Source organism: Nematostella vectensis, chromosome 5 (genome assembly GCF_932526225.1).
Source record: "Nematostella vectensis chromosome 5, jaNemVect1.1, whole genome shotgun sequence".
In the NCBI taxonomy this organism is placed as follows: Eukaryota; Metazoa; Cnidaria; class Anthozoa; order Actiniaria; family Edwardsiidae; genus Nematostella; species Nematostella vectensis.
The window spans coordinates 5919723-5944888 of NC_064038.1; the positions used below are offsets into that span (position 1 = coordinate 5919723).

The window sequence follows — 25166 nt, forward strand, 5'->3', positions numbered from 1 at the left end:
AAGTAAAAGTTCTACTGTTGAAACGGAGACCCTAACCAAAATCAAAGTTTAAAAAATCGCAACCATTCCCCACAAATATGGCAGCTCCCCCCACCCACCCCCTGTTAAATAATGCCCCTTCCCTAAAGGCCGATTTAGACGATTTAGTCGTATGCGACCTGTCTACAACATGTCTAATCCCTGAACGTACACACTACAACTTTCGTTGTATCGAGCATCGTAGCGAAGTCGTAGTAGGCTGATTTAAACTCTACGACTTCAGTTGTAGTAGTGTCGCATACAACTAAATCGTGCAGTCTAAATCAGGTTAACACCGGATTAACACATAAAGGATAGCAAAATGGTCCTATATTATTTGTATTAGTGTTTTGGTCGGGCTAGAAAATGTGTGTGCCCCCCAGGGCAACTTGCCCTTTTACAAAGTCGAGGGACCAAGATTCTACAAAGAAGGCGAGAAACCAAAGCTGCCCCCCCTAAAATTAATTGCGTCAGATGGCAGACCCGTAACCAGGGGCGTCACCCCCACTTCCGGTTCGCAATAGACGTGCCAGGAGGTTCTCCTGACGTGCTGTTTGTCAACAAAGCTATAAGGCATACGCGAATTAGATAGAAAAGCGAATTAGATAAAAAAAGGCATTCTAGATCACTCTGGTATGTCATAAACCTTTATGTCATTTTTTTTTTGTTTTTGCAGCTAAATACGATACTAAACGTCCCATGGATATACTGCAATGGCCAAAAAAAATCCTTTTTGTTCTTTCAGGGATTGTCAGATTTTTATCAGAAAACTCACGCCCCTCCCCGATCCCGGAAAAATTTTGTCCCACTTTCGGAATTCGCACCCATCCCCCCCCCCCCCCGCCAGCTCCCCACCCCCTTCAAGAAAAATCCTGGTTACGGGCCTGGATGGGATACATTTAGTTCCTCGGCCTATACTGGAAAATAAAGTCAAGGAAGCGTTCATTTGGTGGAATTGATGGGGCATGCAAAAAGATCTAAGAGGAGTCATAGACTCGTTACGTCTTTTTAATTGTGATGGTACGCACCCTATACTTCCCTTGATAGCAAAAGTATTTGAAGCAGAAGCCAATCTCTTTCTCTTTAGGAGGAAAAATAGTATGGAGCCAAGTCATAATTTAGTTCGAGAACATTTAGTTCGCCCAACTTACACAGGCCTTTTTCCTTTTGCAAAATTCTTTTCCAACCAAATTTTCGGAAAAGAAGAATGGAAATTAGCAGGTATGGATGGTCAGATCTTTCCATGTAGTATTTGGAAAGACTAGGTAGAAGGGTCTAAATATTTCATGGTACGCCCGAAATTCCAGCACTCGATTGGCCACAAGTCACGTGATTGCGTGGGTGGTACATGCGCAGTTCGGGCGTGTCCCAGAGTGCCTTGCAAGTCGGCAGTAAAAGCCAGGGATCGCCGAGTGAAGAGCAGAGTCTACAACATGGCCGCAGAGAGGTGACTTAGTATCGCTCTATCCCGCATCAAATTCCTCTATTTCATGCTTTTTCGATGCTTTTCACACTTGTTTCTATTTTTGGCCATTTTTTGTTTTGTTTTCTTGTCGTTTTGTGGGCTCAGATGGACCCTTAGTGTTCATTCTCGAGTACATTTTTCGTGTGTTCGTTTTGCTCGTTCTCTGTTGGATTTTACAAGCGAAGTTCACAAGAAGAGTCGCCATGTTTAGCTGTTTTTACGAACTGATGCCGATTAAAGTGGCTCAGACGCTGGTTTGGCCTTTGAAGTAGCTCAGAAACCTTAATTGTCTTTGCTTAGCTTGATGTTCAGAGCACATGGCCGGCGAAGGTTTTGTTTCTTTGAACAGAAAAAGCTTTTTACACCCTCCTTCCTTCGTCTTGTAGGTTTTGCTCGAGGGGTAATACCCCATTTGGGCAACTTGAGTGTTGATTTTTCCGCCATGATGCTTTTATAGGTACCTTGCAAGCTATTCAGGGCGTTTTCTTTTAAGTCGTTTTGACCCTCGTCTTGTAAAAAACCTTCCCTTGGCTTTATCGCCCGCAATTTCGAAGGTTTTTCCTTCGAACCTCGAACAAAAACTCCCCCTCTTTTCCCTTGTATATCCTTCTACCATCAACCCCCATCCTTGATCTCTTTTGAATAAAATTCCCTCGCGTTTTCTCCTAGTTCTTGATGGCAGATAGCGAAGGGGAAAGCGATGAAGAAATCGATATTCTAACGAACAACAACGAAATAAACCACCGTTCTATGATGTTCGGGGGTGTACCTAGACCGAATCAGTACCCAACCAGCATTTCCCTCGGTCACATAGGAGCTTGGCAACAAACCGCTACCCTCTCTGATCGTAAAGAGTTTGAACACACCAGGTAATAGAACTATAGATCCCTATAAGTTAGCTCTTCGCCATTTTCTTTGTCTACCGTTTTATAACATGCTCCTCGTGTTTCTTTGTCTCCATCGCGAGCATTTTACGCAAATTTTCGATTCTCCGTCGATGGGGTATGAGGGCTTTGATACTTTTCTTTAGAATAGACGTATTCTTTTTATTTTTTGAGCGATTTTAGGCCTTGATTTTTAGCTTAGAGTATCGAGCGATAACATGATATTTCTGTTGGTTGGCTAATTTACTGAATTTTCTCGGCAAACTGGTTTATGATTCGGGTGTTGTTTCCTTCGTAGGACTAAACTATTACAATGACCACAAGTCAAGATTATATAATTTTTGTCTTTCTTTGTCTTATATCTAAAGGTTTTGTGATTTTTCATAAGAAATCCGTCGCCTACGCCTAGCTTACAACACGAATTATATGAATTTTTCGATTTGCTAAAACCCCCTACAGCCTTCTCATTACGAAATTCAGTCTTCTCTATACCAGCGAGCAAGTTCATACTGTCAATCATATATTTAAGTATGGCCTAAAGCTTTGAGAATTCCAATGCTTTGCTTTAAAAAAGTCTGTTTAAGAAGAAATATAAGGTAGTTTATCGTTTTATTTTTCCGGTCGCTCTGATTATATTCGCCATGTTGTCTCTGTTCTTCTAATCTGTCTGCGTTTAATATTTACCCCAACCCTTGCCATCAAAATATGGACCGGGCTGAATAAGCGGTAATTGGTTTCTTTTTACGGTTAGTATATAAGCCATTTTGTGAATTTTCTACCGATATTGAGTGTATTTCAAAAGATTTTGAAATCAGAGATCTAATGCAAGCATCGTTTATGAGTCAATGAACACAGAAAATTGATAAATACTGGCCTGACCCGGTTTGAATTTCAAGAACAGACAAAATTTCAGATCAATTTTTCTTTGCTAGTTCTAAGGACCTATATATACCTTACATGTCAATTTTGCTCATAGAAGAAAGCCATTTATAGAAAAATGAGATGTCTAATTTTGGTTGTTCACACTATTACACACAATGAGTTTCTTTCACATGATATCAAAATCAACATTTAGTTGTTCCTGGATGAACTTATCTATTTTTTAAAATAATTTTTTGCCAATGCATTTATGAATAAATTGATTTAGTATAGGAAATCCCTCAATAAGACCTACTATTGTTTTAGAAAAGGGCAGAATTAGGGCACATAGAAACCAACTGGGAAAATGCTTACTTTTTTGGGAAAATGCTAGAGAGACTACTCTCAAAATCAGGGGCAGATACAGGGGGATTGGATTGGGTGGATATCCACCCCACCTTTTGAGTAAAATTGAAAAGTCTCTTTGTTTGAAAAAAATAAATGTCTGAGGGATGGGAGGTACTGTCTATTTTCCTTTGCCTGCTTGACTTTGCTGATGCGACAAATCCAATTCAGCGTGTAGTATCGTAAGATCTATGAAGTGACCTACCATAAACCACTGGATCAGTTAAAAGCCATCTATCCGGCGATCATCCACCCCCATTTAGAAATCCTGGATCCGCCCCTGAAATTATATATTATCATAACTATCCACTTTATATTTGTATGGTAGTTCAGATCCCTTTGATTAGTTTTATTATGTAATGAGAAGGCCAGTATAAAAATTCTTGCTCAGTGCATTTTCTCTTCTTTTTTTTAATTCATGTTTTCTCTATTCATAATTACTTATATTTTTGTACAGTTATATGATAGGGTCAGTGCGCAGCTCTTTCAAAGCTGCAATTTGAGTGGGCAAATGAACAATACCCACACCTCGACACAAAGAATGAGAAGAATAGAGACAAAAGAACTCCTTTGTAGAGAAAGGATAATAAGAGACAAAGCAGCTGTGTACTTACTCATGTGTTAAGGCAATGATTATGGTGACCCAATCCCAGTACTTTGTAGTATAAAACTTCTTTCTCAATACATTTTTTGTATTTTTTTATTTATGTTTTCTCTATTCAAGGTGGCTTAGGGATCTTATAAGATTAAATAAAAATAGAAAAAAATGGATAAAGGTGACCTGACACACCCCCTATCATACCTGTCAACCTCCGAAAATCTCAAGACTTGAGAATTTTTGGAGGGGTGGGGTATATTCCTTTTTTTGGGGAAGGGGTGGGTTTAACCTTGCAGGCATTTGCCGTATAGAAAGCTCTCGCGAACAAATCCACTTATAGATCTCACGAGGGAGTTGATAAATTGTGCTACGCAAGAAATATTGTTGTTTCGAATATTTTAATAGAAAATAGGCAAAATGACGATTTTCTATAGAGGAATTTTTCGGAAGCGATGAAAATCGCAAAAAGTGGGAGATTTGGTGCTCAACGCGAGAGAGCTGGAAAAGGGGTCCAAAATCTTGAGACTCCCACCTAATACAGGAGAGTTGACAGATATGCCTTATCTATTTTTTTTTTATATATTTACAGAACTACCACCATATTAATTTGATATTCACAGCTTTTTTTCTAATATTTTGGCACAAAAATAAATTTTTCAAATTTATTTTTTTCAAAGTTGGCCCTTGACCCAGGCAGCAACTACATCTTTTTTTAAAGATCCATTTTTGGTAATCCAATTCCAATAATATCCCATATAAAATTTATTGCTCCATACATTTTCTCTGTTGTTTTAATATTTATATTTTCACTATTCATGATGGCTTGGATCTTTGTGCAGTGATGTTTGACATTACAAAAGGGATGGACAAAGACTTGTATGGGAACACTGTCCCAAAGGAAAAAGGTTCCGCTCTTTCAAATCCTTACACCCAGCTTCTCTCCCTCATCCACCTTCTTCTCTCACCTCCCCTGATCCATTCCTGAGAATGCCTAGTTACAAGAGAGGCCTTTTTTGTCATCTTTAAGGGCGGTGAAAAAGGGGGGTATTGAATTTATGCACACACGGTACACCTATTCCAAATAATGTTGCACTCTAGAATCCATGTATCTTATGTGGGTGGTGTTGATATTTGTCCAAAAAGAATAGGTTAACACCTAGCCTAATCTTCTTTTGATCCCCCATCTACTTTTATAGAGTCCATCCAGGGCTACTGAATCTAGAGTTCAGGAAATGCATGTGTAACTAGCTGTAATATTACCTCCCCGCTTGAAATGATTTCCTAGTAAAAGATTTCCATAGTACATAGGAGGGTTTGGCAAGTAAAATGGATCTTAAAACTGTGTTTATCACATTCTGTCTTTCACAGAAATGCTGAAGAATCTGCCTCTGATCAATCCGAAAGTAGCAGTGAGTCTGAATCAGGAACAGACTCTGATGATGACGAAGATGATGAAGACAGTCGACCTGCTGCACCCATCCCACCCATTCGGGACATACACCCCATTAAGAGTCGACTGGACTCTACCAACTCACAGGACAGTCTTGTCTCCCCAACTGGGACAGGGGGAAAAAGAAAGTTTGATGAACGTGTAAGTACTGTATGTCCTTTCTTAGCAGAATTAAGGGGCTTTTTTGGACCTCCCTAGAATGTCATCATTACCGAGGCATTCTTATTATAGTATGACTAGAAAAAAAGACTACAGATTAGCTGTGATTTTGAAGTTAGGTAAATAGATAAACACAGGTTGAAATGTTATATTGTGTAATTCCAGAAAACATCCCTACACCCCCCCCCCCCCCCCCCTACCCCTATTGAGGGAATTTGGAATTCCGGGGGACGGGGGTCAAAGCCCCAGGAAATTCCAGGGGGTTTGGGGGTATCAGGCATTTCACCATCTCCAGGGGGGCGATTTTGCCCCTGGATGTCAAATTGTAACGAACAAGCTCTCAAAAGGTTGCTTACATTTCTATTTCAAATATCGTTTCATATCCTGTGATCGTTTTTTGCATCGTTCCATCTGCATCTTCAAGCATCTGTCAGTTTCAAAGTCCATGCATAATGCCCGCTTTGTCATTTCCAGTCTTAGACGATCTCAAATCTAACACAGGCATAAATTTTGCAAACAGTGTGCATATGGTATTGTGTGCATAGCGGTACTGTAGGGAATTTGAATGTGAATAAATCTGCAAATTAGATAAAGCAAATTGGGACAAAGGTCAACAGTAAATTTGAATAAGAATAAGTGCAATTAGAGTGAATGCAAAGTAAAAGCAAATACATAAAGCAATGATTTTCAAAGTACTTAGTCTTAATTTCTGCTTACTCTAGTTTTGGGAGGAGCAACCTGAAGTTTATGGTATTCGAAGGTCAGGCCGGGCTCGCAAGGAGCCAGAAAGATTCCATATTGAGCCTGAGGTGGGTGGTGGACTAAATACAATAGCCAACCTACATACCACAAAACCACAAGATCACCTGTTTGCAGGAAATAGGTGGTATTGAACAAGGCATTGCCTCAAATTTTAGATTTTGTAGAATATTGTCACAGGACAAACTAGCCTGTTTTACAGTGTGTCAGGAGAAAGCAAATTCTCAAATACATTACTTTGTTGCCCAATCAACATGATGACCTGCTTGCAGGCATTGGATGGAATTTTAACTGAGGGGAGCACATAGCCTCAAATATAAAAGGGCAGCCAATAAAAGCTATGGTTTGAGTTTTCTGTAAAGACCATCTACGCCTGCAAGCAAGTTGGATGAAAACTTAATCTCTATGAAAATAGTATTTGCATTAAATCCCTCATTGTCATAAGCAGTGGCAATATTATTCCTTCCTTTGAAGCATGACCCCCAAAAATTGTTAACAAAACAGATCAAGTAACATGGAATATTTTGTTCCAACTACCCACAAGAAAATAAAGGCAGTGCAATATCATCAAGTCTCAACAAGATTCAGTTGACTAAATTTTCACTTCTGATTTGTCAGAAGAAAAAAAAAAAACTTTCCATGCACATTTATGAACATCCACAGTTTTACTGGTCATACTGTAATTGTTAGTGTATTTCTAACAGGATTCTGATGAGGACGAGGTGACAGGGCCAGTAAAAAAGAAAAGATCAAGTTCTAACAATGCTAAGCGCAGAAGATTTTCCTCCAGGTACTGAGCTGTTTGTGACCCTGTTTGATGTGAGATCACACAATATTTATGAAACTTAAATCTTTCCAACTATTTCATTTTAAGAAGCGTACACAGGGAACACATAACATGAAAGAGGAGAACCACTGTCCTTTTGTAAAAATTTTAGAAAAGACATTTCCCCATCCAATTATCACATTACGAAACTGTGATTTATGGTTTTTGGCATGAAAAGATTCCATGGAGATTGAAGGTTATTCGCAAACTTTCAAAATTTACGGCAATGCTCACAAGACCAAATCTTCAAGTCAAGGTTCTCTTTTAACCCTAATACATTTAATGAAATTTAGAAGAATGCAGCTTAGCTTCCTTAGTTTTAATTGTTTTTAATTTAATCACCCTGTGTTTCAGCAATGAAGACTGGCCTGCAGCACATAACTCTAATGATAGCACTGTCAGTGATAGTAGTGAGGATTACACCCCACGCGTCTCCCGGCCACGCCCACAACCCAGGGCTAGAGCAAGGGCCGCTCCTGCAGATACCACTCCTAAACCATCCCCGGCACGGAACAGGTCAACACCTACTCCAAAGACACCTGCTGCTCTACTGAAACAACAGATCCTTGAGAGTGAGGATGAGTCGGAATACATGTCTGACGAGGAAGCATCACGTAACTCGTCACGCAGGGCTGCTGTCAACATTACTAGGTATACCTTTACTTATTGTGGCCGAGTTGTCACAGGCCTTGAAATATTGGTAGGCGACATGATACAGAAACATTAAGAAGATTTTTGAGGTATTATAGTTATGCCCTTTCTGGTCATTTTCCTATATATTTTTCAATATTTGGGGGAGTCACATGTGCTGCACCCCCTGCTATAGCCTGTGTGCTTACCTTTTAAAGTACTTTTCACCTTTCATATACTTCTCACCTTGCCCCATATGCTTCTCACCTTGCCCCATATACTTCTCACCTTGCCCCATATACTTCTCAACCTGCCCCATATACTTCTCACCCTGCCCCATATACTTCTCACCTTGCCCCATATACTTCTCACCTTGCCCCATATACTTCTCACCTTGCCCCATATACTTCTCACCTTGCCCCATATACTTCTCACCTTGCCCCATATACTTCTTACCTTGCCCCATATACTTCTCTTCTTGCTCCATATACTTCCCACCTTGCACCATATACTTCTCACCTTGCCCCATATACTTCCCACCTTGCACCATATACTTCTCACCTTGCCCCATATACTTCTCACCTTGCCCCATATACTTCCCACCTTGCACCATATACTTCTCACCTTGCCCCATATACTTCTCACCTTGCCCCATATACTTCTCACCTTGCCCCATACACTTCTCACCTTTTATATACTTCTCACCTTGCTCCATATACTTCTCACCTTGCCCCATATACTTCTCACCTTGCCCCATATACTTCTCACCTTGCCCCATATACTTCTCACCTTGCCCCATATACTTCTCACCTTGCCCCATATACTTCTCACCTTGCCCCATATACTTCTCACCTTGCCCCATATACTTCTCTTCTTGCCCCATATACTTCTCACCTTGCCCCATATACTTCTCACCTTGCCCCATATACTTCTCTTCTTGCCCCATATACTTCTCACCTTGCTCTATACACTTCTCACCTTGCCCCATACACTTCTCACCTTGCCCCATATACTTCTCACCTTGCACCATATACTTCCCACCTTGCCCCATATACTTCTCACCTTGCTCCATATACTTCTCACCTTGCCCCATATACTTCTTACCTTGCCCCATATACTTCCCACCTTGCCCCATATACTTCCCACCTTGCCCCATATACTTCTTACCTTGCCCCATATACTTCTCACCTTGCTCCATATACTTCTCACCTTGCCCCATATACTTCTTACCTTGCCCCATATACTTCCCACCTTGCCCCATATACTTCTTACCTTGCCCCATATACTTCTCACCTTGCTCCATATACTTCTCACCTTGCCCCATATACTTCTTACCTTGCCCCATATACTTCCCACCTTGCCCCTTATACTTCCTTCCTTGCCCCATATACTTCTCACCTTGCCCCATATACTTCTCACATTGCCCCATACACTTCTCACCTTGCCCCATATACTTCTCACCTTGCCCTATATAGCTAGGATTTGCAGTGGAAGGGTAAACAACAGGTGTGAAAGAGAAGATGGAAAAAAAGGGAAGAAGTTCTGTCCCTCAGTCTTGTCTAACATTCTCTGGCAGTACTGTATCTCCAAATTTTTGCATTTCTTTCTATTCAATTGTCATATTACAATTTTCAAGATGATATTTTAACATTCTTTTCTTCCTAATCTTTATAATTGCAATTATTGTTTTTTCTAGTTATAAAGAGGACAGTGAGGATGAGACAGACTCGGAGGAAGTGGTTGAATCCAAGGAAAGCCAAGGCGATTATGTTGACGATGACAGAGAAACCATAGAGAGAGTTCTGCTCAGCCGGATTGGGAAACCTGGAGAGACAGGCGCAGTAACCACAATCTACTCTTCTGATTATGACACGATAATGAACCGCAAGCTTGATCCTGCCAATGAACCGACAGAGACACATTACTTGATCAAATGGAAAGGGTGGTCACACATTCACAATACATGGGAGAGTGAGGCAACTCTGGTAGAACAGAATGTGAAAGGAATCAAGAAATTACAGAACTACCAAAAAAGAGAGGAGGAGATTGCTGCCTGGTAAGATTTAGATCAAAGTACTGTACAAGGTTTGCCAATGTGTACCACAAAGAGATTGCTGCCTGTTCAAATTTAGATCAAAGTACTGTACAAGGTTTGCCCTTGTGTACCAGAAAGAGATTGCTGCCTGGTAAGATTTAGATCAAAGTACTGTACAAGGTTTGCCCATGTGTACCATGAAGAGATTACTGCCTGGTCAAATTTAGATCAAAGTACTGTACAATGTTTGCCCATGTGTACCATGAAGAGATTGCTGCCTGGTAAGATTTAGATCAAAGTACTGTACAAGGTTTACCCATGTGTACCTGGGAGAGATTGCTGCCTGGTAAGATTTAGATCAAAGTACTGTGCAAGGTTTGCCCTTGTGTACCAGGAATAGATTGCTGCCAATCAAATTTAGATAAGGATTCTGCCATGCTTTGATGTGCTCTAACATGCTCTAATGTGGTTGTTTTTGTTGTTCTGTTTAAATCCAGGAAACGCATGGCAAGTCCTGAAGATATTGAGTACTTTGAGGTTCAACAGGAGATGAATAACAATCTGATAGAAGAATACAAAGAAGTTGAAAGAATTATTTGTAAGTCTGGCAATCATAATTGAAAACATCATACCATGGTTCCTAGACACTGACACTAGATAGTTGTCAGCACTATATTTTATACATACCTTCATTAGGCCTTCATTTTTTCCATTGATCAGCCGCAGACACCATTTTTCAATCTCAAATCGATTATTAACAGTTAACCTCTTTTAAGGTGGCCTGAAAATATTTTTATTTGCTCTAAGAACCCAGGTTTTAGTTGAGAGCAACATAAGAGGAGCATACAATCAACCAATGCAACTTTTAAGGCAGCTTGTATCATAAAAGCATGTCATACTTTTAGTTTTACTGTTATTCTTTTCAACCTCTTTTAAGTGGCCACTTCCCATGGTCCATGGATGGCCATGTAAAAGAGGTAACCCCCTAGTTAATACCAAAGTTTTTGGATTGTTAGACCTATACATTTACTGTGCTAAAGAAACTAAAGGTAAAATTTATATTTTTGTCTAGCACACACAACAGTCAAGAATCTGGATGAATTTGGAAATACAGTGAACCAGATTGACTACCTTTGCAAATGGCAAGGCTTGCCATATGGTGAATCAACATGGGAGGATGGTAACCTTATTTCAAGATACTTCCAGTCAGAGATAGATAAATATCTAAACCGAGAACGATCTGAAAAGATCCCCTGCAAGAGTGCCAAAGTCTTGAAGCAACGACCTAAGTTCTCCTTGATGAAAAAGCAACCCTCGTATCTCGGAAGATCTGATGAAAGCTTGAAACTGCGTGATTACCAGCTTGATGGGCTAAACTGGCTGGCTAACTCATGGTGCAAAGGCTACTCAATCATTCTTGCTGATGAAATGGGACTTGGAAAAACTATTCAAGTCATCTCATTCCTTTCCTATCTCTGTCATACACATTCATTGTTTGGACCTTTTATTGTTGTCGTTCCACTATCAACAATGGCTGCATGGCAGAGGGAGTTTGTTATATGGGCAGATCAGTTAAATGTTGTTGTTTACTTGGGGGATATTACTAGTAGAAACAAGGTAAGTCTGTACAGATACACATTTGTATTATTTTTTATTTTGTTCAGCAGTAGTTATGACTTATGGTTTACCAGTTGACTGCTAAAATAATACATATTTTTTGTCTTTCTCTTTAGATTCGTGAGTTTGAGTTTTTCCGCAATAACAGGAAGATCAAGTTTAATGTCCTTTTATCAACATATGAAATTCTACTTAAAGACAAGGTATGTCAACTACAAGGGCAGATTACTGTATCGGTGCCAAAAAAATAATCTTTAAAGCAAAATATAGAGGTTAGTCATAATTTGTGCCTTGTTGCATTTGTAAACTTTCCACTCCCAACATAATTCATAAGTGATCTCGTCTAAGGATCTTTTTTGTTGCCTAGCCAGATATGTAGCAGTAGCGAGACTTGAAATCCAAACCCCATGGTACATATACTGTGAGCCTTAACAAATACAACTCATGTTATTCTCTAGCAATTTCTGGGCACAATAAACTGGGCAGGACTTGTCGTGGACGAGGCCCATCGCCTGAAGAATGATGACTCCTTGCTGTACAAAGCCCTGGAGGAATTCCACACCAACCATCGTCTACTTGTGACGGGTACACCGCTACAGAACTCACTTAAGGAGCTTTGGGCATTACTCCATTTTCTTATGCCTGAACGGTAAGTCAGTCAAACCATATTTTTAAAAAAATCATTGTCAGTGCAAACTAATGGTTTGTGCTTCACAGATTTTCAAGTTGGGAGGCATTTGAGCAGATTCATTCTACTCAGGAACAGAAAGATAAAGGCTTTGCCAGCCTTCATAAAGAGTTAGAGCCATTCCTTCTCAGGAGAGTCAAGAAAGATGTTGAAAAATCTCTTCCAGCTAAGGTAATTATAGTGAAGGATTTGCATGACTGTCTGCTTTTTATTCAGCAAGTACTCCACATTTAACAAGTCTTAACCTTCTTAAAATATCCCTGTTTTTTTTACTGCCTTTAGATTTTATGTGACAAAGGCATCAATAACAGGGAGTACAGCCATGTGGTGTTTTTTGAGGACTTGCTTTACAAGCGTGTATTTCCTTCTCTCGACGCCACAACATGTTTTAGTTTATTTACATACTCAGAATAACATAAAGGTGTTTCTTGCCATTACATGCCTCAAAAACACTAAGCCCTCGCAGCCTTCATTGACATTCCTTGACCTTAGTGACTCATTATTGTTCACTGTTATTCTTAAGGTTGAACAGATCCTGCGAGTTGAGATGTCATCCTTGCAGAAGCAATATTACAGGTATTTATAACAAATTAATCCAACAATCTCTTCCTCCTTTCATACCTGTACCAGCGCTGCTTAATTTTTTCCCTTCTGTGTTTCTGTACAAAGGTGGATCTTGACGAAAAACTATAGAGCACTGAACAAAGGTCTGAAAGGCAACTCTAACACTTTCCTTAATATCGTAATGGAGCTGAAGAAGTGTAGTAACCATGCGTCCCTGACACGCCCACCTGAAAACACTCCCTATGGTGCTGATGCCTTGCAGGTATGTAATGGGGCTGTCTTGTCTCTGGCAGAGTTTACAAGATCTTGATAAGAAAAAGCAATAATTATGCAAATAAATATTATCATATTTGAAAAGGATCGACCAAGTTCAAAAGATTTCACATTTAAGATCCTAATAGGTATTGACAATATACATGTTGGAACATAGAAAAAACAAGCTTCTATCAAGCTTACATACATACGTTCAAATTCAAGGCTGAGAAACAGAAAGATACTATCCATGTCACAGCCGGGAATCAAACGCATTTTGGGAGCAATTATTTTTTTTAATACATGGTACTGTACACTCATAGATTACCTGGTAGATTGAGTCCTGCCTTTTTGATGTTGTAGACACTGATCCGCGGCAGTGGTAAGTTGTTCTTACTGGACAAGCTACTGGTACGACTGAAGGAGACAGGTCATCGAGTTCTGATATTCTCCCAGATGGTTCGAATGCTTGACATCCTTGCAGACTACCTGCAGCAACGCCGATTCCTATTCCAGGTAATGGTTACATTTTATACTGAAAGAATCGAATTGGGTAGCAGTTCTTGGCAGAGGTCTTGTCCTTTACTTTGTGTTTACAAGTGAAATAATAAACAATGGAAACAATTATGTTGTTTATAAATGATAACTCACTTTGGTTGTAACAGCAAATTTAATCCTAACAGATAGTACATAGATATCAGTCAAGGCAATTACACATTTTTACTTATGCTTTTATTATAATTGTGTTTTTATGATAAAACTTTGTTTTTATCAAACATGTCACAACACAAATGTACATGCAATCCATCAGGTATCCCAGTAAAGGGTTAAGGTTTTTTGGCTTAGCGCGGTTGTGGAAACCTTAAAGGCAAAACTAATGAGATAAAAATAAAAATAAAATAAATCTTAAAATTTGCTTGTCTTGTGTTGTTGAGAAGTCCCTGGCATCTACTAAGTGCCCTAATGTAAGCATGTCTGATATTTTGGCTTCCTTTAAAGGTATCATCTCTTTCAGCGTCTTGATGGATCCATTCGTGGTGACTTGAGAAAGCAAGCTCTGGACCACTTCAATGCAGAGGGGTCTGAGGTAAGTTAAGAAAAAGGCTTCATGTGGACATGAATACCTTGTGCTGTTTCCAGAAGGCCCATCTCCCTACACACTATACACTGCATTAGTCATTCCCATGGGGACCCTTGTCAGCCCCATCTTTGGTATTATTTTCATTCAAATTTTGAAATAACCGTCCAAAACAAAGTTTTATACATTATTTGACAATTTCGACAGCGTTCTCAATTCAGCAGATGAAAATGGATGCTTCCTTGCACTTTGTACCTTGCAAGAATGACAAAATGCTGCTGACAGAGCCTTTGATTAACCTCACAGGCACCGTCCCCCTCTGTCTTTCTATCATTCTCTTTCAATGCAGTCCTTTGATATTAACATCATAACTAACAGAGCCAGTCTGTTCTCACTTTTACAACTGAAGTTGCAATACATTCGATTTCCAATAAGAAGAAAAACGTCAATGTATTTCTATTGAGCACTTGTTACTATTTCTAGGACTTCTGTTTCCTGCTATCTACTCGTGCTGGTGGCCTGGGTATCAACCTGGCCACTGCCGACACCGTCATCATTTTTGACTCTGACTGGAATCCACAGAACGACCTGCAGGCTCAGGCTCGAGCCCACAGAATCGGTCAGCGGAACCAGGTACAGATAGTATTATACAATAGGGCCAGGATGGTTTAAAGTACGTAGAACAAACTTGACTTGGTTTTTGAATATTCAAAATTCTTTTTTTTTAACAAAATGCTCAGTAAAAAGTGAAAGTGGAATTTCCTGCCCTTTGATTGGTGCACTTTTTATCGATAAAACTGCCAAATAAAACAAAAAATAATCCCCCTTCTCCTGTCCACTGAGCCAAACTTTTCCCTTCAGCAAAAAGCTTGACCCACCCCTGGGACTGTTCACTGTTGTAGAGAGTTTTTGAATAATTTTTGTTTGTTCCTGATTATAATGTCAATGTTATGCTATAAAAATTAGTTTTCTTGGCTATCACCTTCCAAGTAGTCGCCATTGTCGCACGGTAAAACCCCTATCGACTCAAAGACCGAGAGGTCAAATCATTCGAAAAGGTCAAGTTCAATAGCCAAAGAAGTTGTCTGGTCTGATCTTTTGCAATGTTTTGTCTTTCAAATCCGGCACTTTCCGCTATTGATAGACTATAAGCTTAATAGTATGTTATCGCTGTGTGGGTGTGTTATTTTATGAAAATAACAAAACCCCTTGTATGGTATTATTTTAGGTAAACATCTATAGATTAGTGTCCAAGGGAAGTGTAGAAGAAGACATTATCGAGCGTGCCAAGAGAAAGATGGTACTGGATCACTTAATCATCCAGCGAATGGACACAACTGGACGGAAAGTGCTTTCCAAAACCCAGAATGCACCATCAAGGTGAGACAACGCCCAGAACACCTCATCCTCGGGAACCCAGGGAGTCGAGGTCACAGGCGCGAGAATGTGGCAGAACAAGGCCGGCAGAGGGGTTGGGGTAGGGCGCGGGAAGAGAAGAGAAATAAAAAATCCCCCCCTCCCAGCGCACCTCGGCCTTCGTGCTCGCACAGGGTTCCCAATATTTAAAAAAAAAAAAATTTCCAAATAATCCACAATGAGAGCCGGCTAGCAAGCTATCGTTATGCTGACCTCGACGCCCGGGATACCTGAGGAAAAGAACACCCCAGGTTTTAATTCCTCTGTGCTTGCTGGTCATAAGTCCTAAGGACTCATACATACACTGCAAGCCTCGATATCAGGCAAACTTCTCACAAATACCAGCGAGTTTGTGAATAATACACAGGTTTTTTTTGCATTATTTTATTCTAAACTCCAACGAAAACTCACTGGTATGCACTTGGAATTTGTCCCTAACCGACGCTCTCACTGTGTCTGCGTCCTTAATCTGTTTGACCAGCAGGCATCATATCAAACAACTTCATTTTGAAAACCGTCCCCTCTTGTTTAGGAAATACCACTGTATTGGAAAAAACAACTGGATGTTAACGTGTTTGATAACGTTGGGTTTCCTTTTTTAACAATTTTTTAACCTCAGCCATTGATTGATATGGACATTCTTTTTGTTGCTTTCTAGTGCCAACCCGTTTAATAAAGAGGAGCTTGCTTCTATTCTCAAGTTCGGTGCAGAAGATCTTTTCAAAGAGGGAGACGGCGAGCATGATGAGCAGCTACAGGTGAGGCACTTAAAATACCCTTGTCAGCCACACCTTTGTTATTGTTTTAAATCTCAGAAATGATCACCTAAAATAAATCTTTAAAAAAAAGGCTTTATTTACCAATTTCGATCGATAACATCGGAATTGCTTACCCAAATCAGCCGATAGAAATAAATGGTTTCACCCACTGTGTTTTGTCATGAAGCACGAATCTAGGAAATGGTTTAAACCCCTTTCTTAGGGTTCTTGCCTTCAATCTCCCATTTTATAAGCAGATTTTAACCCCTCTAACCTATAGCACTACTGATATTCAAGCACTAATTTAGTGGAAAGATGGTTTAACCTACTATCTCCTGCATCGCCCTGAAACGCCCCCGTGACGTAATGTACCCCAACCCCAAAAGTTCCAATAGGTAACACCTCCGATTCTTCATCAGTCTAGGGGATAAATCTATCAAGGTTTTAAAAACAAACCATCTTCAAGTCCCAAAATAAAATTAATATACAATGGAACCTCGTTTACTCGAACTCTCACGAGAGGAGTCTAGCTATCATTAGACAATTGAACCCCCTTAACCCGAACTCTCAAGAGAATAGTCTAGCTATCACTTTACAGTTGCACCCCCATGACTAGAACACTCACGAGAGGAGTCTAGCTATCATTATACAATTGAACCCCCTTAACTCGAACTCTCAAGGGATTAGTCTAGCTATCATTATACAGTTGTACCCCGTTTACTTGTACTCTCAAGAGAAGAAAAAAAGAACAGTTTTAGTTAGCGGGAGATCGAGATAGTGGGGTTCCACAGTAGGTTCATTGAACTTCGCATGATTCAGGTATCCCGTGAAAGCGATTGTAATGTTATCGAAGATTATTACATTTAATGCTAACGAGTGGCTTATGTTGTTACTCGCAGGCAATGGATATTGATGACATCTTGCGCCGTGCGGAGACTAGAGACTCCGATGATCAACCGCAGACCATTGGTGATGAATTGCTGTCTCAGTTTAAGGTGATTCAGATCGAGACTCTCAACTTGAAATATAGTAATAATCTTGTTGTACAGTAAGCCGATCTGTTCGCTTTTGTCACCAAAAGAAAACGAATTAAATCTAAATAAATGGACAGAAAGGTCTGAAAAACTAATGACTAATTAATTGGCACGTGTGAAGTCCAAGCTGCGCCCGTCCACAGGATTCCCAATATTTGAAAACAAAACATTTCCGAATGAACCCGAATCAGAGCCGGCTCGCAGGCTATGTATTCCCGTAAAAATAGAGAAGTCCTTGACCCACCCTTGTGTTCGGCTACGTTTGTAGGATGAACATGCATCCTGCTGGCCCCTTATATGCACATGTACTGAACTCAACTCTGGATCTGTGCTATCTAGATGGCTAACATCGCTATGGATGAAGAAGATATCGAAACGCCTGAGCCAGTCCATGAAGAGAATGAAGGGAAAGCATGGGAAGAAATCATCCCCGCTCCACTCAGACAAAAAGTCCAGGAAGAGGAGGAACAGGAACAGCGGCTCGCCTTGTTCTTACCGCCTCGCTCACGCAAGACCGTGAACAAGGTACGTTAAGTTCGCCTTGTACTTACCGCCTCGCTCACGCAAGACCGTGAAAAAGGTACGTTAAGCTTGCCTTGTACTTACCGCCTCGCTCACGCAAGACCGTGAAAAAGGTACGTTAAGCTCGCCTTGTACTTACCGCCTCGCTCACGCAAGACCTCGAAAAAGGTGATGTTATGGAAGACAGATCTTTGTAACGTCAATAACCACTCCCCTGTTATTGTTCTCATTTACTATTACGACAGTCTGAGTATTTGCCCAAATGAACCTCCCAATTTATACCCCAATTTTGTCTCAGATGAACTATGACAGTGAAGGTGATCTTCGAGGCCGCAGGAAGCCAGGCAGGAAGAAGAAGGAGGAGTCGGAGTATGACGACGAAGACGGGTCAGACACAGAGAACAAAGAGACTGGAAAGAGAAAGCGGGGCAGACCTCGTACCATCAAGCGAGAAGACATCGAGGGCTTTGGGGACTCCGAGATTAGAAGGTATTTATAATTGAAAAAGGCCAATCACGCCGCATTTTACGCTCCCACACAATACCAAGTTACTCAAAGAGTCCATTTCCATCAGGTAATTCAAACAAGAGAAACTCCCAATCAAATATCATTGATAAAGTATCAGGATGGTTATTTAGAAGTTTTCTCTGCAATGAACCGCTGTATTGTCAATTGTAAACAATAACAAAGTGTTTCATCGAAAATCTTCAAGGAATGCCGATCAACTACGCCGTTATTATTGTTCACAATTGAAATTAGAACGGTCTCTTCGCAAGGTTCCCTCACGCGCAGAGCTTTCTGTGTCTAATTGTTTGGTTTGCTTCACTTATATGGACACAGAAAGCTCAGTTACTTGCTTGAATTAGCCGATGAAAATGGATGCTTTGTGTGACTCGGCAAAGTGCACTGTAAGCTTCTTGCTGTCAACACATATCTCCCATCATTGATCGTGCAATTTGCTTGGTAGGCCGAAAGTCCAAGGAGATGTTACCAAAGCACCCCCTGTATACAGATAAATGATATTTACTTAAACAAAGTTTCAAACTCTATATCCCAAATTCATTGGCTAATATTACCATACTTTCGTATTCTATGTTTTGTGTCTGGAATATAGAACAGATTGGTTGAGTCGCTCGTCTAAGTTTGATTTTTTGAGTCTTGAGTTTTTCTCCCTCTTTGCAGGTTTGTCAAGAGTTATAAGAAGTTTGGGCGCCCTAGGACAAGGTACAGGAAACAGATTAGTTAGAAAGAGCGCATCTTTTAGACTACAAATATCGTCTAAGGGTGCGTTTTTTTTTTTTTTACTTGTGATTCCGGAATGAGAGTGATTAGAATAGAAAAAAAGCGCGTTCGTTTATCCCGCGTTCCCATTCCGGAATGGAATGAAGGCTACCTGTTGCAGAATGACTCTAATGCCATTCTGAACATCCACCACCAACCATTCCAGAATAATCGGGGAAAAAAACGCGCCCTAAGGCGGACTACAGTACCGCTCTCGAACATGTGGACATATGTTCGCGAAATTGTTCGCGAAATTCGCGAACACTGTTCGCGAAATTCGCGAACACCGTTCGCGAAATTCCTGAACAACGTTCGCGAAATTCGCGAACACCGTTCGCGAAATTCGCGAACAACGTTCGCGAACAGCTGATGTTCGCGAACACAGTGTTCGCGAACAGACCGGGACAAACCGTTTGACAAACGGGAACTCGTACCGTGTAACCGAAGACTTACAGTACTGATACTCACTTAAAATACATACAGGAGTTCTGCAAGCGATTCAAATAAATTGTTCGTGTAAAAGTCAGCTGAGAGCTATGGTTATCGTTAAAATCAGAAACAACAAATATAGTTATAGTCTGATATGCGTCGAGTTCAATTATTTGTAGACGATCAAGACAAGACACTTTCAAGTTTGAGAAATAAAGACGATAAAGATGGCGGATGAAAGCTAAAGCATGCGAAGGATTCGATCGTGGATTTACGAGGGCAGAAACAGGCAAAAAAGTTAGTTAGTTTATTCTCAAAAGCTTGCCTCAAAGAGGGAAGGAATGTCGATCGCTTGATATTCTTCGAAGATTGTCGAATGTGACAACTGCTAGCGAATACTTTTGAACAGCGGGAAGCCATTTATTTAACAAATACTTGTATTACACACGGGATAATTAATTTGGGGAAGGAATGCCGATCGCTTGATATTCTTCGATGATTTTCGAATGTGTGAAAACTGCTAGCGAAGAATTTTGAAATTCTATTTGACAAATACTTGTAATAAACACGGGAGAAGGAATGCCGATCGCTTGATATCCTTCGAAGATTTTCGAATGTGTGAAAACTGCTAGCGAAGAATTTTGAACATCGGAAAGCCATCTCTTTAACAAAGACTTGTATTAGACACGGGAGAATTTGTTTGGGGAAGTAATGCCGATCGCTTGATATTCTTCGATGATTTTAGAATGTGTGAAAGCTGCTAGCGAAGAATTTTGAAATTCCATTTGACAAATACTTGTAATAAACACGGGAGAAGGAATGCCGATCGCTTGATATCCTTCGAAGATTTTCGAATGTGTGAAAACTGCTAGCGAAGAATTTTGAACATCGGAAAGCCATCTCTTTAACAAAGACTTGTATTAGACACGGGAGAATTTGTTTGGGGAAGTAATGCCGATCGCTTGATATTCTTCGATGATTTTAGAATGTGTGAAAACTGCTAGCGAATACTTTTGAACACTGGGAAGCCATTTATTTGACAAGGGACTTGTATTAGACACGGAACATGGAGTGATATGTGATGACTGTCATTAGATGTTATTTATTTTGCTTTGGATGGTAAACTAGCGCGAGCGGTACTCTATGACGCTCTTAATTGCTTCCGCAGTCATAAGCAGTCTGTAAACTTTACAATAGAGACAACACAGGTTTGCCTTGTGTTTTTGTTTGTACTTATATTCGTAAAATGCGAGTCTTCCACCTACAAAACCCGCAAAGAAGACATTTATAGTAGAGCATGTTGTTACTGACTAATGTATTCGAACACAAACGACTACTACTAACAGTTTTCACACATTCGACAATCTTCGAAGAATATCAAGCGACCGGCATTCCTTTCTTAAACTAATGCTCATGTGTCTTTGTCAAATAAATGGCTTCCCAGTGTTCAAAAGTATTCGCTAGCAGTTTTCACACATTCGAGGAGTATCAAGCGAACGGCATTCCTTCCCCAAACTAATTCTCCCGTGTCTAATACAAGTTTTTGTCAAATAAATGGCTTCCCAGTGTTCAAAAGGATTGACTGGCAGTTTTCACACAATCGAAAATCTTCGAATAATATCAAGCGATCGGCATTCCCAACTCAAACTAATTCTCCCGTGTTTAGTACAAGTCTTTGCTTTGTCAAATAATGGCTTCCCGCTGTTCAAAAGTCTTCGCTAGCAGTTTTCACACATTCGAAAATCTTCGAAGAATATCAAGCGATCGGCATTCCTTTCTCAAACTAATTCTCATGTGTTTATTACATGTCTTTGTCAAATAAATGGCTTCCCGCTGTTATTAAGTCTTCGCTAGCAGTTTTCACACATTTCGAAAATCTTCGAATAATATCAAGCGATCGATCGGCGTTCCTTCCTCAAGCTAATTCTCCTGTGTTTATTGCATGTCTTTGTCAAATAATGGCTTCCCGCTGTTATTAATTCTACGCTAGCAGTTTTCACACATTTCGGAAATCTTTGAAGAAAATCAAGCGATCGGCATTCCCCCCTCAAACTAATTCTCCCGTGTTTAGTACAAGTCTTTGCTTTGTCAAATAAATGGCTTCACGCTTTTTAAAGTATTCGCTAGCAGTTAACACACATTCGACAATCTTCGAAGAATATCAAGAGATCGGCATTCCCTCCTCAAACTAACTTTCCCGTGTTTAGTACAAGTCTTTGCTTTGTCAAATAATGGCTTCCCGCTGTTCAAAAGTCTTCGCTAGCAGTTTTCACACATTCGAAAATCTTCGAAGAATATCTAGCGATCGGCATTCCTTTCTCAAACTAATTCTCATGTGTTTATTACATGACTTTGTCAAATAAATGGCTTCCCGCTGTTATTAAGTCTTCGCTAGCAGTTTTCACACATTTCGAAAATCTTCGAATAATATCAAGCAATCGATCGGCGTTCCTTCCTCAAGCTAATTCTCCTGTGTTTAGTGCATGTCTTTGTCAAATAATGGCTTCCCGCTGTTATTAAGTCTACGCTAGCAGTTTCTGACACATTTCGACAATCTTCGAAGAATATCAAGAGATCGGCATTCCCTCCTCAAACTAACTTTCCCGTGTTTAGTACAAGTCTTTGCTTTGTCAAATAAATGGCTTCCCGCTTTTCAAAGTATTCGCTAGCAGTTAACACACATTCGACAATCTTCGAAGAATATCAAGAGATCGGCATTCCCTCCTCAAACTAATTCTCATGTGTTTATTACATGTCTTTGTCAAATAAATGGCTTCCCGCTGTTATTAAGTCTTCGCTAGCAGTTTTCACACATTTCGAAAATTCTCGAATAATATCAAGCGATCGATCGGCGTTCCTTCCTCAAGCTAATTCTCCTGTGTTTATTGCATGTCTTTGTCAAATAATGGCTTCCCGCTGTTATTAAGTCTACGCTAGCAGTTTTCTGACACATTTCGAAAATCTTCGAAGAAAATCAAGCGATCGGCATTCCCCCCTCAAACTAATTCTCCCGTGTTTAGTACAAGTCTTTGCTTTGTCAAATAAATGGCTTCCCGCTTTTCAAAGTATTCGCTAGCAGTTAACACACATTCCACAATCTTCGAAGAATATCAAGCGATCGGCATTCCCTCCTCAAACTAATTCTCCCGTGTTTAGTACAAGTCTTTGCTTTGTCAAATAAATGGCTTCCCGCTGTTTAAAAGTATTCGCTAGCAGTTAACACACATTCGAAAATCTTCAAGGAATATCAAGCGATCGGCATTCATTCCCCAAACTAATTCTCTGTCTAATACAAGTCTTTGTCAAATAAATGGCTTCTCGCTTTTCCAGCTGTTGTTAAGCCCTGGATCACACGTTACCGTTCGTCAAACCGTTTATTTTGCATCTGTTCGCGAACAGCGTGTTCGCGAACAGTCTATATGTTCGCGAATTTCGCGAACGTCGTTCGCGAATTTCGCGAACGTCGTTCGCGAATTTCGCGAACACTGTTCGCGAATTTCGCGAACACTGTTCGCGAATTTCGCGCACGTTGTTCGCGAAAGTTTCGCGAACAGTGTCCCTATGTTCGTGAGCGGTACTGTATATCTAGGTTTTTTGGGCTGCGACCGTTTGAAGATGACACATTCGAATTAACGGTTTGGTTGCTGGTTCCGGTTGAAAAAATTGTTGCGTTGCAACAAAATTATGCGTGCAGCATTCCCTTTTGCATCTTGCAGTGCATATTTTTTTTATCGCATTGCAAGTTGCAGGAAAAAAAATGCCTCGTGTCGAATTTACGGTTCGATTGCTGGTGTCGGTCAAAAAATTTTGCGTTGCAAGTTGCAAAAAGTTATGCGTGTGGCATTCTCTTTTGCAATGTATTTTTTGTTGCGTTGAGAGTTGCAGAAAAAATGGCTGTTTTTCTTTTCCAGATTGGATGCGATCGCCGTGGACGCTGAGCTGGACGACAAGCCGATTGAAGAGATTGTCAAACTCGCCAACACCCTCCATGACGGGTGTGTGCGGGCAGTGAGGGAGTACGAGGAGAAACTGAAAGAAGACGAGAACTTTGATGGTAAGTAGATGATAATCGTGAAACTAGCCTGCATAGCAAGGAGAGAATATGGTGACCTGGGTAGCAAGCGCAAAGGTTTGAGAGAATAAGTGGCTTTCAGGCATGCGTGGTCTCTTCCCTTCTCTAGCCCCAGCTTATGGCGCTTGACACGCAGCAGTCTACACTTGCGCAAAGGTCTACTGTGGGAAAATAGCATCTTTTTAAGCCCTGACATTTTCAGTTTTATTGGACGTGACTCTTGTCTGTGCGAGGCTCTGCGTGTGGAATTTTCGCAACCCATCTAATGCCCAAAACATGACATACATTTTCCCACTAAACTGAAGTTGGTAGACCATCTGCACGCCTGCCGCGATCGTCAAACAAACGTGTAATAGTTTCTCTCGATCATGGGTTCCAAAGCCTCGCGTGTTTGTTGAAATCACGGTTTATTTCTACGGACAAGAAACGCGGCGCTATTCTACGCATGTAACCCATCATCATGTATCCAAAGCCAAAGGTGTTTGTGTTTGTTCTACAGGAAAGAAGCGCGGAGCCACTCTTCGCATCGGTAATGTCACCATAAATGCGCCTTCTATCCTGAAACATGAAGAGGAGCTTGAACCGCTCGCCGCCGCCATCCCCGCTGACCCCGCGGAGAAAAAGAAGTGAGTCTGTCGCGCATGCGCTAGCTGTTACTAAGATACTAGTATCAATCTACCCTTTTAAGCTCTTTAAGCTCCTCTCTCCCTCGCTTTATAGTCCAATACATTCCCTCCCTCTGTTAGCCCCATCCCTTCTACAAGAATCATAGAATATAACGTTGCACTTTCTAAATTAAAAATCATTACACAACTAGAGGCGTGATATCGTAAACATGGAAAACGTCACGTGTAGGAAGTTTGGCATAGTAAGTTCCGACTTCTTGCGATACTGTTATTTCCAAGTTTGCAACATACCAGGTTTGTCTTTTTTTTGGCCGTTACATAATTTAACCTGACTAGTTTTGCTTGGTATTGACTCAGGTATCGGCTGACTTTGCCGGCTAAGAGCGTGCACTGGGGCGTACCGTGGGATGTGAGTGACGACTCCATGTTGCTGGTCGGGATATATAATTACGGCATGGGGAGCTGGGAGGCTATCAAAGCCGACACGAAACTTGGCCTATCCACAAAGGTACCTGAACTAATTATTATTATGATTATTTGTCTCCAAAAATTAGGGAACTTAAAGGCTGATTTAGACAGCATCATTTAATTGTATGCGAAACCTCTAGTGTAAATGCGCCTACGACTCTAATGCGCTACGATGCTCGACTACGAAAGTCGTAGTGTGTAATTTAGGGCTACGAGTTTTGGTAGGCAGGTCGCATACGACTAAATCGCGCCGCCTAAGTCAGCCATAAGATTA

At 40.6% G+C, this 25166-nt stretch overlaps 1 protein-coding gene across 3 annotated transcripts in view; it reads left to right on the plus strand.

Annotated features, from left to right (window-relative positions):
* Positions 1-1351: 1351 nt before the first annotated feature.
* Positions 1352-25166, plus strand: part of LOC5511202 (chromodomain-helicase-DNA-binding protein 1-like) — a 29815-nt gene continuing 6000 nt past the window's right edge. Inside the window, exons 1-26 of one of the 3 annotated variants that reach the window (XM_048727629.1) lie at positions 1352-1465; positions 2153-2352; positions 5597-5819; positions 6560-6646; positions 7301-7386; positions 7777-8073; positions 9749-10108; positions 10585-10685; positions 11160-11704; positions 11821-11907; positions 12163-12353; positions 12422-12563; positions 12916-12968; positions 13062-13218; positions 13572-13724; positions 14224-14295; positions 14770-14919; positions 15515-15666; positions 16361-16460; positions 17360-17455; positions 17834-18019; positions 18315-18505; positions 19199-19240; positions 23638-23780; positions 24298-24424; positions 24782-24932. In XM_048727629.1, coding sequence (XP_048583586.1) covers positions 1367-1465; positions 2153-2352; positions 5597-5819; positions 6560-6646; positions 7301-7386; positions 7777-8073; positions 9749-10108; positions 10585-10685; positions 11160-11704; positions 11821-11907; positions 12163-12353; positions 12422-12563; positions 12916-12968; positions 13062-13218; positions 13572-13724; positions 14224-14295; positions 14770-14919; positions 15515-15666; positions 16361-16460; positions 17360-17455; positions 17834-18019; positions 18315-18505; positions 19199-19240; positions 23638-23780; positions 24298-24424; positions 24782-24932 — 4191 coding nt within the window. In that variant the 5' untranslated portion in view covers positions 1352-1366. The remainder of the gene's footprint in view (positions 1466-2152; positions 2353-5596; positions 5820-6559; positions 6647-7300; positions 7387-7776; positions 8074-9748; positions 10109-10584; positions 10686-11159; positions 11705-11820; positions 11908-12162; positions 12354-12421; positions 12564-12915; positions 12969-13061; positions 13219-13571; positions 13725-14223; positions 14296-14769; positions 14920-15514; positions 15667-16360; positions 16461-17359; positions 17456-17833; positions 18020-18314; positions 18506-19198; positions 19241-23637; positions 23781-24297; positions 24425-24781; positions 24933-25166) is intronic. The other 2 variants (XM_048727630.1, XM_048727631.1) reach the window with 2 other exon arrangements.